Source organism: Platichthys flesus, chromosome 16 (genome assembly GCF_949316205.1).
Source record: "Platichthys flesus chromosome 16, fPlaFle2.1, whole genome shotgun sequence".
Classification (NCBI taxonomy): Eukaryota; Metazoa; Chordata; class Actinopteri; order Pleuronectiformes; family Pleuronectidae; genus Platichthys; species Platichthys flesus.
Window position 1 is genome coordinate 10,461,005 of NC_084960.1, and position 17,151 is coordinate 10,478,155.

The window sequence follows — 17,151 nt, forward strand, 5'->3', positions numbered from 1 at the left end:
GATGGTGGAGGAACTCCCGCGATGTGAGCCTCCCGTCCGCCAGCGTGGGCCCCCAGACCTTTCTACTGTATAATCACTATCATTTACCAAAGTGCAGCACTCCTCTGTTTATTGAGATATTAATCCGGGGTAAACAAAGCTTTTGACAAAACAAATTAACGCTCTCAAAGAAGTGCTGCACTAATGGCGTCCATTGAGATTGATATTAAAATGTGGATGCGTTGTGTGTGTGGGGGGGGGCTGGTGGAGGCCTGGGAGGTGCTGAAAAAAAGAAAAGAAAAAATATAAGCAGGCCCTAGGTGACGCATATTCCTCCTCTCATAGGAGTCTGTCTATACCGGGGTTTCTCCCAGGGGCCGGTCCCAGCTGAGCACTGGAGATCAGCATCAGCACATTGTGTCAAATGCAATGAGGGAAGGGTGTATAGCTAATGATGACGGTGATGAGGAGAAAGAGGACGGCCGTCTTGTTTTTCCCCATTAACACTTCCACCCTGGAGTGAATCGTTTTTGTCTCTTCAGTCCTGCTTGTTAATATACATTCAGTTGTTCTCGGTTGACCAAGCGAGCGCGGCGTCCGGACACCTGACCAAGGGACCCGTGCTTCAGGAACAGAAGACATGTGCATACTGTCTTTATTCATTTGCACACCCGGACAACTCACAGGTTCCGCTGCACCTCCGAGTCACACACCATCAAACCAGTATTGCACATGTTCCCTCTATGGCTCCTGTGATGACAGTGGGGCCTTAGTTCTGGACCGCGTCGCACTATGCAGCCCATATAATGTCACACAAATGATTTGAGAGCAATTGGTTACAAATCCTTGTAATCTCTCTCCCTTATGTGCTTTTGACCCGCTCTCTTCCAGCCCCTGGAGCCACAGCTAAAAGCTGTCCTTGGGGTTCCCTTAGAAGTGGGACAGTCGGGCCCTAGCCAAATGTCACACTGCAGTGGATGCATCTATTTTCTGCTCACGTCCGCCCCCCCACACACACACACACACACACACACAGACTAATGCCACACTCGCTCATTTGCTGCAGGTTTATGAGGGAGATCAAAAAAGTAAAAAAAAACAAAACGTCAGGAATAAATCAATGTGAATAAATCTTCCAAAAACATACATAAAACCTGATAAACCATAACAAATAACTGTAATAAAGCGTAGAGGAAGGCAAACTCCCAGTCGTGTAAAGGTCAGACCGATTTCAGCTGGAGGAAAGTGGCTTCATGAGTGGCTCTCTCTTGACAGAGAATCTCTCAAACGCATCGGCGGCAGAAAGGTGCCGTATTGAGAACACGTTCCTGCCCATCGGTCAACCGTGTTGTCATTTTCATGGTATATGGAGATCTCATGTCTCCTCAGGCGCTTGGATTGTTTCTCTGTCCTCTTCGAACCCGATCGCCTTGTCGAGAGCAGCTTCCATTTGAGGCGGAGAAAGTAATGACAGCTTTCATATTCATATGTGTGCATTCACACACACACACACACACAGACAGGACATGAATGAATTGTCACATCAGGCTCTGGAGTAATGCTGAAATTATCTCTATGAAACCGCAAAATGCAATATTCTCTGATAGCAAAACAAACATGCTAAATCCATGTTATTAAAAGTGTGTAACTGGTTATATCCCCAAAATAATACAAGATCAAACCAAACCACTTTATGGATGCTGTTGTTAACCCACAATGCTTCACCATTGCTTGCGAGGGACAGTATGACATTTGACGTCTATCTCGCTCGCCCCACACCCCCCCCGCCCACCTCTGCCTTTGGCAATTTCTACCCTGGTTATGTCAAAGGTCAAACATTAATAACATGTTATGGATTTATTACATAAAATTGTTCCCATTTTTTTGTATTCCTTTTTTTTTTTAATAAATAAAATCTACTCCACCTTATAATCTCTCTCTCTGCATTTTTCTCTCCACTGGATCAATAAGGAACTAAACGGCACAGTGCTGGGGTAAGCAGGGGAGCGCGAGCGGGAGATCGGGAAACACGGGGGAGAGAGAGAGAGAGAGAGTGCATCATTCAGGTCACAAACTCCAAAACATTTTATTTTTTTCTTTCGGCTGTTGCAGTACAAGAAGTCATTTTTCATAGTATTTGTTACTTTTTGTTGCTTTTGATCATCTGGTGTCTCTATTTACATAGCAGGAATAAAGTAAATTCATGTGTGGTTCCTATGTACACGGTTATACCAACTGGTCGGCCGGTGCGTCCGCGACGTTTACAGTCTTGGGGTTGTCGCAGCCACACACAGGAAACAAGTCCACTTTGACTGTCTAGGCTCTAACAGCAAAGTAGGGGGGGGGGGGGGGGGGGGGGGGGGGCCCGGAGTCAGCCCCCGGAGGATGCAGACCTCAAGTCAACAAATTGAATACTCTCTTTAAAACAATAGCAAGGCAGTCACTTGACTTTTCGAATGCCTCGGGCAAACAGCCAGAGCACGGTGGAGAGGACCGGCCAGTCTATATGGGGGCAGGCTCTCCTGCTCTGGAAGGGCGGGGCCGCGCCTCCTCAGGCTCCGTCTCGGCCTCTACTCCACTTCTGTCCACCGGCGTCGATTCATCGCAGGACGAGATGAAGGCAACACTGAATCAACTCCCACTGCCAGCCTGGGACGAAAGCGCTTGCTCCCTTTTACCTAGACGGGGTACTCTTTTCACTTTTGATGTTCAGTAATGAGCACTTCTGGATGAGTGTGTGTGAGTGTGTGTGTCTGCGTGTGTGTGTTTGTGTGCGTGCTTGCCTTGTGAGCGTTCTAGTTTCTGTTTTGGCTCAATAAAAGATATTTTTGGCAACAATGAAGAGCTTTCTGCGAGACATTTTTAGGTTATAATAGTGTACTATATTCCCAGTCTCCACAGTTAACTACTCCTATCAAATAATGAATCCAAAAAGACCTATGGATGGTAAGAAAGGGAAACTAGATACAATATAAAATGATATTCCCATCTCCGGAGGCAGGTCTGAGTTGATATCACATAAAAAAAACTTTAACAAAGTTTTAAAATTTTGAAATATCTGAAGGTAAAGGGGGTGGATGGGTACATTCAGAGTGCTGGACTTGGCCTTAGGGTACCAAAGGACCAGGGGAGGACTGGGTTTGGAAGGAGCTTATGAATGCTTAGTGGAAACACACCCATCACTCATCTCCATAAGACAGAGGAGGGTTAAAGACAAAGGCTGCTTCTGCAGAGTCAGCCACGACTTCCCCTGAAGGTCACTCTGTTTGCTCATCTGTTAGTTAAATAAATGTCAAGAGAAAGAAAGGCAACCAAACAAGCAGAAAGTGGAGAGATGCAAGCACGAGGCGAGCTGGGAGGCGGCTCCGGCCATCACAATAGTCCCCAACCTCCTCTCCCAGGTTTGAGTCACAGGCTGGTGACCAGCTGCATCTGTCCGTCTCCCTCATTGTGGCCAAGCTCCTGAGCCTGGTGCCCCTCCCCACTCGGTCTCCGGGCTGGGACCTGGTAGAAGGTCTGCATGGGGGCCCCACGAGAGCCCAGGGCGGGCCTCCCGGAGGAGTAGTACAGCTCCTCGGGGGGCTGAGCTGATCGGGGCGCCACCTCCAGGGGCTCAGGGCTGCTGTCGGGGTAGGGTGAGTCTCGCAGGTTGGTGATGCTGGTGTACAGGGAGTCACGGGCAGGGGAGTCTGGCGCTCTGCTGCCTCCCTGACCGCCAGCACTCTGGCCACTGTGACCGCTGTGGCCCAGGCTCTCGGTGAGGTCGGCCGCGTAGCTCTCTGACTCCTCTGGGTCGCTCTGGTAGAGGACCGACTGGGCGCGCTGCAACAGCAGGGGTTCCTCCAGAGCTTTATAAAGTAGCTCCACATCCTGCGGGGTGCGCTGCCGCCCGTCTCTCATAAAGTCCTCGTCTTCATCCATGCTCATAGACAACTCTGTCCCGGCTACGACTGTGCCTCGACCGACCCCACCGTGAGGACGTCCCCTGGCCAGGCTGCCACACATTCTGTCCCCTACGTCACCTCCACCTCCTCCGCTCCCTCCACCGACACCACCCCGCAGGTTGTTGTGCACAAGCTCCGAGATGATCATTTTCTCGAAGGCTGCCGCGTCGGAGAGGTTTCGTCGGATGCCTCCACCGCCCAGGCCCTCGGAGCCGCGGGGATTGAGGAGGGGCGGCGGACTGTCTCCACCACCGCCTAGGAAGTCACAGCTGCCACCGCCTCCACCCCCTGGGCCACTGCGCAGGGAGTAGCTGTTGTTGAAGTTACCATTCAAGGGCAGGGTTTCCATCCCACAGGGGTCACGGGCCTTGGATAATGTGCTCTCTGTACCCAAACAAGAGAAACAGCAGACAGAGGGTTTTGGAATTGTTATACAGACACATGTACATGCCATTAAGGGAAAGAGAATAAATACCTAATAGTAAAATGTAACTTGGTGAATCTGACAATGGTTTGTACTTACTTGGATCACGAAAGGTTCCTGTGCATCCCAGAGAAAGTCATGTGGAGTGAATAAAAGGAAAGATAAGTAAGTGTTCTTTAATGGGGCAACATTAACTTAATGTATCTCTTTTAAAGCGGAACCATTAACAGAATAAAAAAAATATCCTTGTCCATTCGCCACCTTTCTTTTCTCTATGTCTTTCTCTCACATCCAACCTCCAAACTCCCAAAGGCACACCACAGCCTCACATTAACTTTGATTTATGCAGACTTATTTCCGACTATTTTTCTGACACCATATTCCTCCAACATTACATCCAAGCCACAGCAAATACTCAGGATACAGGATATATATTTAATACTGTCAGTGATACCTAGACGCATACATAATTCATTCAAAACCTTGTACAGGAGCGGTAATGTTTATTTTGCCAGAATTTATTTAGCAAGACATTTTGTTGTGCTGCAACATCACCGCCGCACGGCAAAGCCACAGCCACCCGAAACAGCGAGAGGCATGTTCGTTTTTCAAATTCAATGTGCAGCGTGACTTTAATCAACGCTCTTATTCGTTGGTGGTGTGGGTAATTAGACATTCTAATGAAGTGCTCTCCCTGCTTCCTCTCCCACTCTCTTCTAAAAATGTCCTGGCTGCCAGGCCCGTGGCCATCAGGCTTGACGTATTGTGCGGAGAGGATTTAAAATATTTAGCAGAAACGCTGCCTTAAATTTCAGTCCTCAGACACCAGGCCAGATACTCTGCGGGTGCACGCGCGCAGAGCCAGAGATCAGCCGCACACAGCCGTGGCTCCCCCGTACCGAGTAAATATTGGTACCGTCATGGAGCAATTACCAAAATATGTCTAATGCGGCAATTGCAGTCATCCAAAGAATGCAATGGGGATGCAGAATGTTATAAAATAGCTATCAGTTTGTTTAAATAGCCCCACTCTCCACATGCACACATACAGGGAGCACTGTGACCGACCTACATCCAGATGGACCGTCCCTGGCCACTGAGCTGTCCGATCCCTTTCTGTGGCTGTCGTGATTTCAGCCGACTACTTCTCCTGCCCAGGAACATGAAAACCGTCTTCAAGATTTCTGGCAGCCACAACTGTAGCTAAACTTCTAATCAATTTGTGGCTGTTCTCATGAAGATCTGAGATCTAACCAGATGGCTGGTTAGGCTATAGGCAGTGTTTGGCACTGCTCTGCTGAGGCTCGTGAATCTGTCTGACAGCTCCACGGGCTGAAATAACAACACACAAACACGGCTGTCTCTGTCTCTCACACACACACACACACACACACACACATACGTGTGCAAGCACTCAAATGCAGAAGCGAGTGTGTGTACACCATGTCAGACTACTGACAGAATAACAGACAGAAGGACAGCTAGGGGAGAGCACACTGCATTCACACTGGTGTGCTGTCAGGACATGCACGCACACACTGGAGTGTTTACGAGGAGCTAACCGGTCGAGTTGAAGACACCAGGTGAGGGCGGGGTGAAGCTCTCAGCCAGCAGAGTGTTGTAAGGAGAGGTACCAGTGCGAGTCTGTAACACTGGGTTTGTCAGGAGGTGGTTGCCCATGGTTGCTGCAAGACACAAACATTAAAAAAAAATAAAAAAAATAAACGATGAATATAATCATAAACAAGCTCTTATCTTTGCCTCAAGTGTATGCAAAGCAAGCAGGCGCAGAAATGCGGCACACAATAGGTGTAATATTCAGAAACTCACATTTCCAGACTCCAGTAATAACATCTGGAACCACAGAAATATTTACTGTTTATACAAATGGGGTTATTTTTGTTATGCTGATGCTTTATAGTGCAATGTTTATGCCTGCTGATTGTAACCTTTGAGTAAAAAAACAATTGCAAGGGAAGGGTAACGTGTGGAGCATTGCCATGCAGTTCCCCCCCCCCCCCCCCCCCCCCACACACACACCTTTGGCTCATGACATTGTAGTCAGACGGGGGAGAACAGTAATGCGTGCCATTATGTAGTCTAGGGGTGCAGCCATTGAAACACAGTTAATTTCACAGGGAAATGTGAATGCCACCACAAGACAAATATAATTCAAAGAAATGGCACACTGGGAATGTTGTATAATGCCCATGTATGGCTCCAGCCTGAGGCAAGTCGAATAGAAATGCCATGAAATTAAAAATAGGACAGCATGACGGAGAGTGGTCCAAGGCAAAGTGCAACCTTCAGGTCTCACGCCTACCGTTCATCACCCGGCAAGGGAGCAGGGAATTCGAGAAAAGAAAAAAAAATGAAATACGCGCTCAGGCACAGCTCTTTATTTGTCATTTTCCATCCTCCCCCTGTCCGTCTCTCTGGCAGGCCGGCACAAACCCCTCTCCCTCCATTCTCTGGCTCGCCCTGCTGTGTCTTGACTCAACCACATTTCGTCAGTTCCTCCTGCCAGAATTTTTTCAAACACCACCAAATTAGTTGGGATTAGCAGCCTGTCTGTATCTCATAGGAATATCCTGTAGGAAATTAAAAGAACCAGCTTGAAGTGGAAGGAAAAAGTAGGGCAACGGGAATCATGGGAGGCTGTGTGTGTTTGTGTGTGTGCGTACACTCCATGTCTTGTGGACACATTACCATTATCAGGAACAGATTTGCAGTTCATGAAGAAGTAAAGTGGAGAAATCAAAGAGATCCGCGATGCAAGTGATAACGACGCAGTGTTTCTCCTCCATATTCAGCCTCTTTAATTACTCCTCCATGATAGCGCTCCTCTCTATGTCTCTCTTCTCCTCTCCTCTCCTCCCTACCCACCTCCCCCGCTCCTTCCCCTCCCTCTTCCACTTTCTGTGAACTGGCAAACTTTTTCTCGGAGGCACAGAAAATGAAGGCGTCACGGCACAGTTGTTTTTGTTTGACAGCGCAACATGGAACGATCCACATTGTGTGTCTCCTCCAGGCCCGGTGATTGCTCTATCGTGACGAAAAAGCCCCCCCACCCCCCTTAAACCCGACCCGACCCGACCCGACAGCCCCGCCACACACACACAACCCACACGCAAATACAAACACCTCATCCATTCAGCTCACTCATTGCACCCCTATTCCTCACCCCCTGCCTTGCTTCTGTCACTCTCCTCAATTAGAATAATTACCCCCTGTTCGCTCACACGCTAATCAGTTCATTAAAAACCAAATGGATGAAATTAGCATAGAGAACGATGGCTGATTTAGCTGCTGCCTCTGTGTCATCATCAACGCCCACCCCTGAAACCGGAAACCCGAGCCGACCTCCATCGCCTCCGTGTCACTGATGGTGGCGGCGGGGATGCCACCAGTTGCTGAGAATAACACAATCAGTGACTACACAACCGTTTTGAAAGTTCAGCAGGTTTCAAATAATGCCTGGTGCCCACAATGCACTGAGCACTATTAGAGCCGGCTGCATGCGTCACCGCTTTCTGGCTAAGAGAATATGGATGTTTGTTTGGATGAGATCGATTCAATGCAGGAACAGAAGTCTAAGAATTTAAACTAGGGCTGGCAGTGTCAGGTTAAGTCACAGTCCACTTATATTATAATATGTTGCTATAATTATGGTCATAGCACCAGCAATTAGGTGATATTTGGTCGGGCAAAATAAAAATGTCTGTGTATTTTGTGTAGAAACTATTCTTATATATATAATAACATCTTTCTTACGAAGTACAAACCAAACCTATATTATTGGAAAAAGGAAAAAAAAGTCTTGTATGGAAATTCAACATATGTAAAGACACCATGACACCTCTTTGTCATTATCGCAATTTAAAAATTGAAGACATAATATTAAATGAGAGACGAGATAAACACTATTTTATCAAAAAGGCAGCGAGTGAAAAATAATTATAGCCTGTAACACATGTGATCTTAGATATGGTTAAATGGCTCCACCGCCTCTTTCTTATAACTCATCATTATATTTAAATACTTAAAATTGTAGATGCACTTAGATCTGCTTAATTACAGTAGCAGGAGTTAGCAAACTGAAACCCACCATCCATCAAGCAGCCTCAAACCAAATTAAGCTATTGTTGCTACTAACTTCCATTTGGCTGTAAGGCAATCTGAACCATTCATTAACCTTATAAACCCGTATGTGAGCATGTATTTCATTATCCTTCATTCTGTCATTTACACACATTTAACAGTGAATAATGACGCCGTGCTTTGCTTTAATCTGTCCACTCTCCTCTCATGATTTGTTTTTGCTCAGTTGTGTCTCGTACATTACACACACTACCCTGCACACAGCGGGCACGTCAGAATTTTGGGGTGAGTGTGCAGAAGTTGCCGAAGAGGAAGCAGAGCAGAAATAAGGCGAGGCCTCACCGCGGTTGAGTGTCGGGGTGCTGTTGATATCTCCCGCCATGAAAGAAGATTCTGTCTGCTTCCGAACCGTGTCGTTCCACATCCTGCGGATGCGACTCTGGAAGAGGGAGCAGAGCGCAGTGAGCGGCAGGGAAACAGAAAGCAAGTTAAATATAGAAACACGGCGGGGAGACTTTGTAACTCAGTGGGGCTGCTGTAATCAAAACTGTGGGGCTCGCTCTAATCCACAAAGAACAATAGACAAACATGTCAGATGAAGGGGGCACGCAGCGATGTCATGTCACGAGAGGTGATAATAAACCCGAGATGTGTGAGACATGATCGCTGATGCAATTGTAATTTGCGAGCGTCTCATTGAACTGTTGGAAAATGTTTATGAGGAATAACTGATGTCGTGACCCGGCTCATGAGCCATGATATAAATGGGATAAACACAGACTTTAAAGAGGAAGTTTATTAGTAAGTTAATTATTACATATTGTGGCTGTGAGGCGCGTTAGGCAGTATCAGTGTGTCGGCAGGTGGATGAGTGTTAATATGATGAATGAATGAGGGGTGTTGTACGGTGTAAAAACCAGCAGAAGAAAAGATGGTGCCAGAGGGATGACTGGATCAGGTCCCATCTTTTATATGATTTGAGTTGTAGTCTGTAAATTAGTTTAATATCTATCTGTTTAAAATCAGCGTTTCTCCAGTTTATGTCATGTAGTTTCTCTCTCTCCCCCCCTCGTGCACCATGTTTTCTTCCGTTGTGTTCGACCAGGTTTTACACTCTTCATTATTCCACCTGCCGACCCACTAATACGGACTTACACACCTCAAAACCCTTAATATGTTGTCAGTTAATGACTTATGACTAAAATCTGTGTCTGGTCAGGACTCCATTGTGTGTCTGTGCCTCTACACATACACCAGCATGTACAGTACTTCCTGCCTTTATTTTGTACATGGCCTCCAACAGACATATATTTTATTATTTTATTAATGAGTCATCTACCCTGTTAAGCACAGGGTCTGCCACTAATGGATGGAAACATTCCGGGAGAGTAAACTGCCTGATCAGTCCAGATTTTCAACCGAACCATGTAGTGAACACATCAAATATTATCACATACAACACACTTAAATACTGCTTTGTCATTGAGGGGTAAATTGTAGAGCAGCAGTGATGCTTCACTCGCTGCTCTCCGCTCTGTCACTGGTGAGACAGTTAAGTAAGCAAATTCAAGTGCTGTGCAAAGTAATGGAGTCATTGGTATTGATCTGCAATCAAACTCCTGACAGATAAACTCACTCTGTTCCTCAGAGTCTTACACAACGGACTTTTGAACAAACAAACAAAATAAATATATGGAAGGATAAATGGACGGATGGATAAAATCATTTGATTCAAGAAAAATGAATTATGAAAATCTGAAATCGAATCAAGTAAAATCATTGGTGCACACTCAGGCTTACTTTTCATTCGATCTCAAGAAATACGATTTTAACAAGGACAAAACCAAATGTGCCCGGATTGAGTGTGTATTGCTTTGTGTGCGCGCTGTCATTTTGTGTGAGTCTGTCCTGCCTGCACCTGTCTGTGGGCCGCTGCGTGGCGAGCTTGGCTGCCGCTGTAGTAGCGGTTGTTGGCACGCAGGCCCGAGTTCTTCAGGGAGCCGTGGGAGCTGCTGGTGGAGGTGCGGCTACAGCAGTAGGAGTGACGCAGACACTTGCTGTACTCCTTATGGACCTGTCCAAAAAAAAAAATAGTTAACAACAGTGGCGGGTTGTAAAGCCTCTCGTAAACACATACACTTAGTTTCAAGAGGCTGGACACAATGTGGAGCAACCAAGGCTTTTATCGCACAGTTACAGCAAAAGCTATTTAATGACATTCAATCTGAACACCCATCCATCCATTCATCCACCCACCCACCTCCCATTCCATCCATCCATCCATCCAACACCAGTCTTGTCTCGTTACCTTCTTCTGCAGGGCACAGTGGAAGATAAAGATGAACATGCCCTGGAAGGCGTTGAAGGTGGTGAAGAGGTACGCCATGATCACCGTGTTCTCGTTGATGAAGAGGAGACCAAAGGCCCACGTCAGGCCCAGGAGGAAGAGCAGAGCAATGGCCCCCAGAGCCCATGACCTGATGGACGTGGACGAAGACATGTTAGCACACAATTAACCTGAGCAGAGGCAGACAGTGAGGTTTTTTTTAAGCATGCAGTTATTTTTCTAGCTAAAAAAACATCAATAAAACTAGTTTTATGACTCTCACTAAATAACATGAACTCACTTAATGTTATCCAGGCGGCTGGAGTCAGGTTTGAGGGCTGAGGAGTTGCGAACCATCTTGTGTAAAGTGATTATGAGGAATATGAGGTTGAGCTAGGGACAGAAGATTTGGAGAATCACATGAATACTCGGTGAACTTTGCCGTCTGCTGCCAAAAAACACCATTAATAACCTCACAAATCGAGCATGGCAAAATATGTTTGGTTTAACTGCGTGATATCGAGATCGGAAGGAGGGGGAGTAATACTGTCTGACAGAAGAGCAAATACCATAATAACAAATGAAACGGGTCCAATGAAGCTCCAGATGAAGTAGTTATCCACTCGCAGCCAGCATCTGGAGTGACACAGAGGAGAGCAGAGTGTTACACGCAGCTCAGCTTACGAACAAACAGACACATGACACACACACACACACACACACACACACACACACACACACACACACACACACACACACACACACACACACACACACACACACACACACACACACACACACACACACACACAGAGGCACCATTTCCCTGTCTCTGCGGATTATCATATGAGGGCTAATCATCAGGCTTTGGCTAAGTGCGTTCAGAAAAGCCAGTCCACGGGGGAGGTGCAAGAGCCGTTTACACAGCACTGCTTATTACATTTCCAGCGGGGGGAATAGCATAATCCTACTTCTCAATCTGCAGGTGCAAAAGGCCTGTGTTCACACGTACGCTTTCTTGGTCCCATAGCTCCTGTAGTCTATGGCCGCCGAGATGCCCACCACCAGTGCGGGGAAGCAGTAGCCGAACAGGTAGTAGTACTTTTTGCGGGAGTACTCGCTCTCAAAGACCTCCACCAGCATGAGATAGAGCTGCACACCCTCCAGACACATCCAGGAGAAGGCAGCCAAGAAGAAGAAATGCAGAAGGCCAGCAAAGATGGGACAGGCGATCTGAGGGAAGCAGCCGGGGAGAGAGCAGAGAGGAGGGGAGAGGATGAGGAACGGAAATATCGAGATGAAGAGGGAGGAACAGTTACGATCAAGGCCTCTAACTGAGTGAGAAACAGAAAGGGGACAGAGCAGAATCAGAATCTGGTTGTAGATTTGGAAATTTACAGAGGGGAAAAATGAAAAGCTGTCCCCTGGGTGACTGGCTCCGCATAATATTGAGCGGTTATTCATCACTTAGTGACGTAAATTTTTTACAGAGAAATCTAACGGCAGTGTCATAGTCACCTTTCATTAAAAGTGAAAAGTTGTGTTGTGCTGTATGCTTTCAATGACATTTTCAGGATTGAAATCTATGAAAAAACAAACCTAATCTTGTGTTAATGGAGTTTTAAAGAAAAGGACGTTCTCCTGTAAAGCACTGAAACCGAGTGATACGTTTCCTTTCAGAGAGAAATATGTCAAAACCCCATTAATGAATCGAACATCCTTGGCAGGTTTCAGACAAACACGTGGCGAAGAACTCACGTGGTAGTCCGTCTTGTCGATGCCGATGAGGAAGAGCAGCTCGGCGATGAAGAGGTTGATGCAGAGGTTCTTGTGGATGGTGTTGCGGTCGGTCTGCAGGCCCCGCAGGAAGCAGAAGGTGGAGATGCAGATGGCCAGACACACCAGGGAGATGACAATCCCCACCCAGGTGATCACAAACAGGATCAGCTCATGCATGCGCCCCTGGTACTGAGGTCCAGAGAAAGTCAGGTGAATGAAAGTGGAGTGTTTGAGAGTGTAGGGGGGGAGTGGGAGGGGGAAAAATGAGGGAAGGGGGGCAGATAAAATAATAAAAAAATGAATCAGAGGTAAAAATAGAGGACAAAGTGTTGGGATGACAGCAGGATGGGAGGAGGAGGTAGAGGAGGAGGATGAAGATGGACGGGACAACAGTGGAAGGAAGAAACAATAGGGGGATAGATAGACAGAAGAGGGGGAGGGGCAGAAAAAGAGCAAAATTGCTTTATTTCATATTTTGTAAATATATGCAAGGAGCTAAAGTGTAGAGACAAGAGACAAGACATCCGGAAAAAAAAAAAAAAATACATCACACTCAAATTCATGTGAATGTCAGCTGGAAGTAGCGGGACATGAATTTGTAAGCGTGCGCCTTCCCGTCAGAGTGAAAGAAGGGGAAGAGAAAATTCAAAACAAAGAGCTTGTCAGCCTTGAGAGGGTACATTAATGTGCACGCGTGTGCGTCCGTGTGACAGAGAGAGAGAGAGAGAGAGAGAGAGAAGGCGAACGCTACTACTCGCCCGACTGAGCGTCTGCATAAATTACCCGGCTTCCATTTTAAACCGCGCGTCTGCCACGCCCTTGTTTACTCACATCGGGCTCGTGGTGCGCCATGAGCACGGCGAAGTTGGTGAGGTGGCTGCAGGAGCAGGTGGTGTGCGTGCTGTTGGAGTCCAGCAGCCGGCAGCCCTGCGACGACCACTGCCCCGTCATGGAGCGCTCCGAGTAGTTCCAGAAGGAGCAGTTTGGAGTGTAATAATTATCCATCTGAAGGGGGGGAAAGAAAAAAAGGGTGGGTTGATGGGAAACGTGTGTGTGTGTGTGTGTGTGTGAGAGGAGGTAAATTAAGAACGATAAAAGCTGAAGAAGGTCACCTCCAGATGTTTGAGGGTGTAGACCACCGGCTCCGTGAGGAACACTTTGTTGGACTCTTTGTTGATTGAGGCCGCGATTACGTGCGAGTTGACCGCCAGCCGCCTCTTATCGTGGCCTGGCCCCTCCATTTCCATTTTCACGGTGGCATTCTCAGTGGACAGGAAGGATCCCAAGTTTTTATAGAGGATGAACACCACCTTGACTTGTCCTGCATATGGAGGAAGAGAAGGGGGTGGGGGGGGGGAGAGACGAAAGAGAGAGAATGTGAGACCAAGAGTGGAAAGAAAAGGAAGCCCATTTCATATATGAAAAGGGTAACATAGATAGAGGGGGAGGAACGGGGGGGAGAAAAAAGAGCAGATACAGAAATGGGGGAATAATATGGTAATGGCAGCAAGAGTGACAGAGATAGAGAGTGGGGAGTGACAGGGCGAGCGAGAGGGAGACAGAGAGAGAGAGTTAGTGAAGGTTAGAATGATGGTAAGGACCGTTTCATTTTGACTGGTGGAAGAGAGAGAGATTTAATGTGGAGGGCAATGGAACATTCATCCCTCAAGCATTCACAGATCTCTTATTATTCCATATGAATATTTCATGTGCGTTTGTTTCAATCATTCTAATCTCGTTCCCACTGCAGAGCCGAGTGGAGACAGAGCAGAAGAGAGAGGGGTAGGGGATGAGGGGCCACGGCGGGAGGAAGTGGGGGGATGAGTGTAAGTGTGTGTGTGTGTGTGGGGGGGGGGGGATACAAGAGAGATGAGAGAGGGGGATAAGATGGCGGAGAAACGGAGCGAGCGGATGGAATGGGGAGGAGAGGGAGTGCTGAGATTGCTCTGTCAGACTGGGGCCGATTGTAATCTACACGCCTCCCCAGCTATTCTATTAAGACCGCTGTTAAGAAACCATCAGGAAAAAGAAATTGTCTCAGCGCTTTTGTTAATCTGATTAGCCTATTATTATGAGCCACTAACTTAGTCAAGTGCACGCAGATTGTTTTAGGCTTCCATGAAAATGCAAATCCCAACATGAGAGAGTGGGCTGCAGGGGACGGGGCAGTTTCTCTCTTTAGTCGCCGGGGTGAGGACAGGGGGGGGGGGGGGGATGCTGACCGTTGCGGCTGCACTGTTTGATCGTGGAGGCTGAGAGCTGGATGGTGCTGTCGCTGGCGTAGTTCTGTGGAAAGGACAAGTCCTGCAGGTCCATCTCCGTGTTCAGAACGTGCACCTCGAGGTCTGGTGGTGGAAACAAAGCACACGGAAAAAACTACATGAAGAAGTCCCAAACACACAGCCTAGAGACATTTAATCTGATCACATCCACCATATTTAACTCTCACTATTTCAGATTTTCTCTTACCGATGCTGGGCGTTCGATCGGTAAAGCGATTCCCGTACATGTTGTTGGCCAGCAGGAACGCTCCTTTCTCCAGGACGTCCAGGAGCATGGTGGCAGTGTGCGCCTGCTCTGTGCTGTTCATGTCCTGCCACGACTCCAGGGCCTCGGGACGCAGTAAGTTGTCCACTGTCTGCACCACCGCCTGTCGGGAAGAGGACACTTGTTACTGTCACTGACAATACTACAGCAAAGTACGCATCCGGGAACTAGTAATAGAAGAAACCAAGAAATGACTGATAGTTAATGGACAGCTTATCTGTGGTCACAGTGGATATTCAAGACACAATACATTCACTTTTTTTTCGAAAACCCACATTCTTTCATTAACCAATATTTAAATCTTATTTTTATTTTTTTCATAAACATAAATTAAATATTGAAATCCTTTTTTTCATCTTTAGAAATATCTTTTAGCCATTTTTAGACTCAATCTCATTCCCAGTTAAAATTCATTAATCGTGAAGTATTGAGAGCATCCATTTACCATGATACACAACTGCACACGAGAGTAATACGTTCGTAATAGGGTAATAAGGCAGTAATGATTACTCATTGGTTTGTGCCAATTAGTGCACAATGCTGACTGTACTAAATGACACAGAACAGTCCCTTCAGAAAGTGATTAGTGTGCAGATTCACAGATATCTAGTAACTAATTATTAGACACTGGTCCATTAACAGTCTCTTCTCAGGAAGTGCTATTAGACAGTAATTAGCCTTCAGTGAGAAATTATCCGTTAGTTCCTGCGCTGTTTATTACCTGTTACTTGATAATTATTCATTTTATGTATTGTGAGCGTGTGAGTAGAGCACCTCAAAGTACAAAGTCCCCGCCATCCATCTGCAATCTCCTAGAAACTCACCACTCTCCTGCACTAGATGTATCACAGACGTATTACCCTTCTATTTCACACTTACAATTCATCTAATGGCAATTTTGATGGTTGTATCAGCTATCCAATTTATTGGAGCAGCCTGCCTGATGAATCATGTAATTCTCTTGCTCAGGCCTCTCAAAATGAAGGATCGACTGCTGGACGGAATAAAGAGCATCGCCGGTAGCAAAAATGAATCCGGCATCAGAACCCGTCCGCTCCCACTGGAGACAAAGATGGAGGATGTTTGGGGGGTTTATCCTCTGATCAGTCCGGGGGGGGGGGGTTGGGTGAGCAACACCCTGCGCTAGCTTGCAACGAGTGACAAAAAATAATGGTCGAGTTACATACTACGCAGCAGCCTTTGCTTCATCCAGCAGAGATCAGAAGATGCGGCGTCGTATTACAGTGCGCTGCAGACAGGTCAAGACACAAAAGACCGTGTGCTGCAGAGTGCCGCATTTCATCATTACAGAGAAGCATACACAAGGCCTTTTCATGATATTAGATTACAGCCCTTCTCAGAACCAGAGATATTGCTCAAATATTGAAAAGGCACAGAGGGGTGGAGTAACACGAGCCGATGCCTCTCGTACTATCGTCAAATTGCATTTTCTCAGACCCACATAGATTGTAACTTATTGTGCAACACAAGGTTACACTATGAGGCTCGATCGCGCTGACACAAAGCTACAGTATTGTCACAGAAAGTTGATTTCCACAAAAGCTTAACCAACAATTCAAAGCTGTGTACACCACGAGCGATAGGAAAAACTACAAATCAACTTTTCGCTGCCCTGGGAAATACTACACCAGAGTTTAAATACTGTACGGGAGTTGTACCAAACCAGAAATCCCATAAGTGATGATTCCAAAGGAAATATAAATCATAACACAGAGCACTGAGCCAAAGGAATCTCATCTACAAGCCTGGTCGACTCCAGGATTTATCTTGCCGTATTATTTTAAGTCAGGGAGCAGTCCTCCTCCACAGGCATGTAAAGCAGGCAGATAAAAGAGAACAGGTACCTGGATGTAGGCCCGACAGGTCCGCTCTCGCTTCTGGAACTGGAAGGGACAAAACAGAGGCTGGAGTGAAACAGCTAAACACAGAAACTGTAAATTAAAAACTCACTCGTCCTTGCATGTGCACTAGAGGGGGTAGATTCGCATTAACCCCTGGCCTTCTATTGTAACGATCGAATGAAACAGCCT

The 17,151-nt window shown here is 46.8% G+C and overlaps 1 protein-coding gene across 1 annotated transcript in view; it reads right to left on the reverse strand.

The window, feature by feature from the left end:
- Positions 1 to 2,662: 2,662 nt before the first annotated feature.
- Positions 2,663 to 17,151, reverse strand: part of adgrl1a (adhesion G protein-coupled receptor L1a) — a 90,438-nt gene continuing 75,949 nt past the window's right edge. The window contains exons 11-25 of the mRNA XM_062408713.1: positions 16,966 to 17,004; positions 15,023 to 15,203; positions 14,776 to 14,898; positions 13,666 to 13,874; positions 13,385 to 13,558; positions 12,533 to 12,742; positions 11,787 to 12,007; positions 11,344 to 11,410; positions 11,076 to 11,167; positions 10,757 to 10,925; positions 10,367 to 10,522; positions 8,791 to 8,887; positions 5,910 to 6,032; positions 4,447 to 4,464; positions 2,663 to 4,307 (exon numbers count right to left, since the gene is read on the reverse strand). Of these exons, the coding sequence (XP_062264697.1) occupies positions 3,388 to 4,307; positions 4,447 to 4,464; positions 5,910 to 6,032; positions 8,791 to 8,887; positions 10,367 to 10,522; positions 10,757 to 10,925; positions 11,076 to 11,167; positions 11,344 to 11,410; positions 11,787 to 12,007; positions 12,533 to 12,742; positions 13,385 to 13,558; positions 13,666 to 13,874; positions 14,776 to 14,898; positions 15,023 to 15,203; positions 16,966 to 17,004 (2,799 nt within the window). The 3' untranslated portion in view covers positions 2,663 to 3,387. The remainder of the gene's footprint in view (positions 4,308 to 4,446; positions 4,465 to 5,909; positions 6,033 to 8,790; positions 8,888 to 10,366; positions 10,523 to 10,756; positions 10,926 to 11,075; positions 11,168 to 11,343; positions 11,411 to 11,786; positions 12,008 to 12,532; positions 12,743 to 13,384; positions 13,559 to 13,665; positions 13,875 to 14,775; positions 14,899 to 15,022; positions 15,204 to 16,965; positions 17,005 to 17,151) is intronic.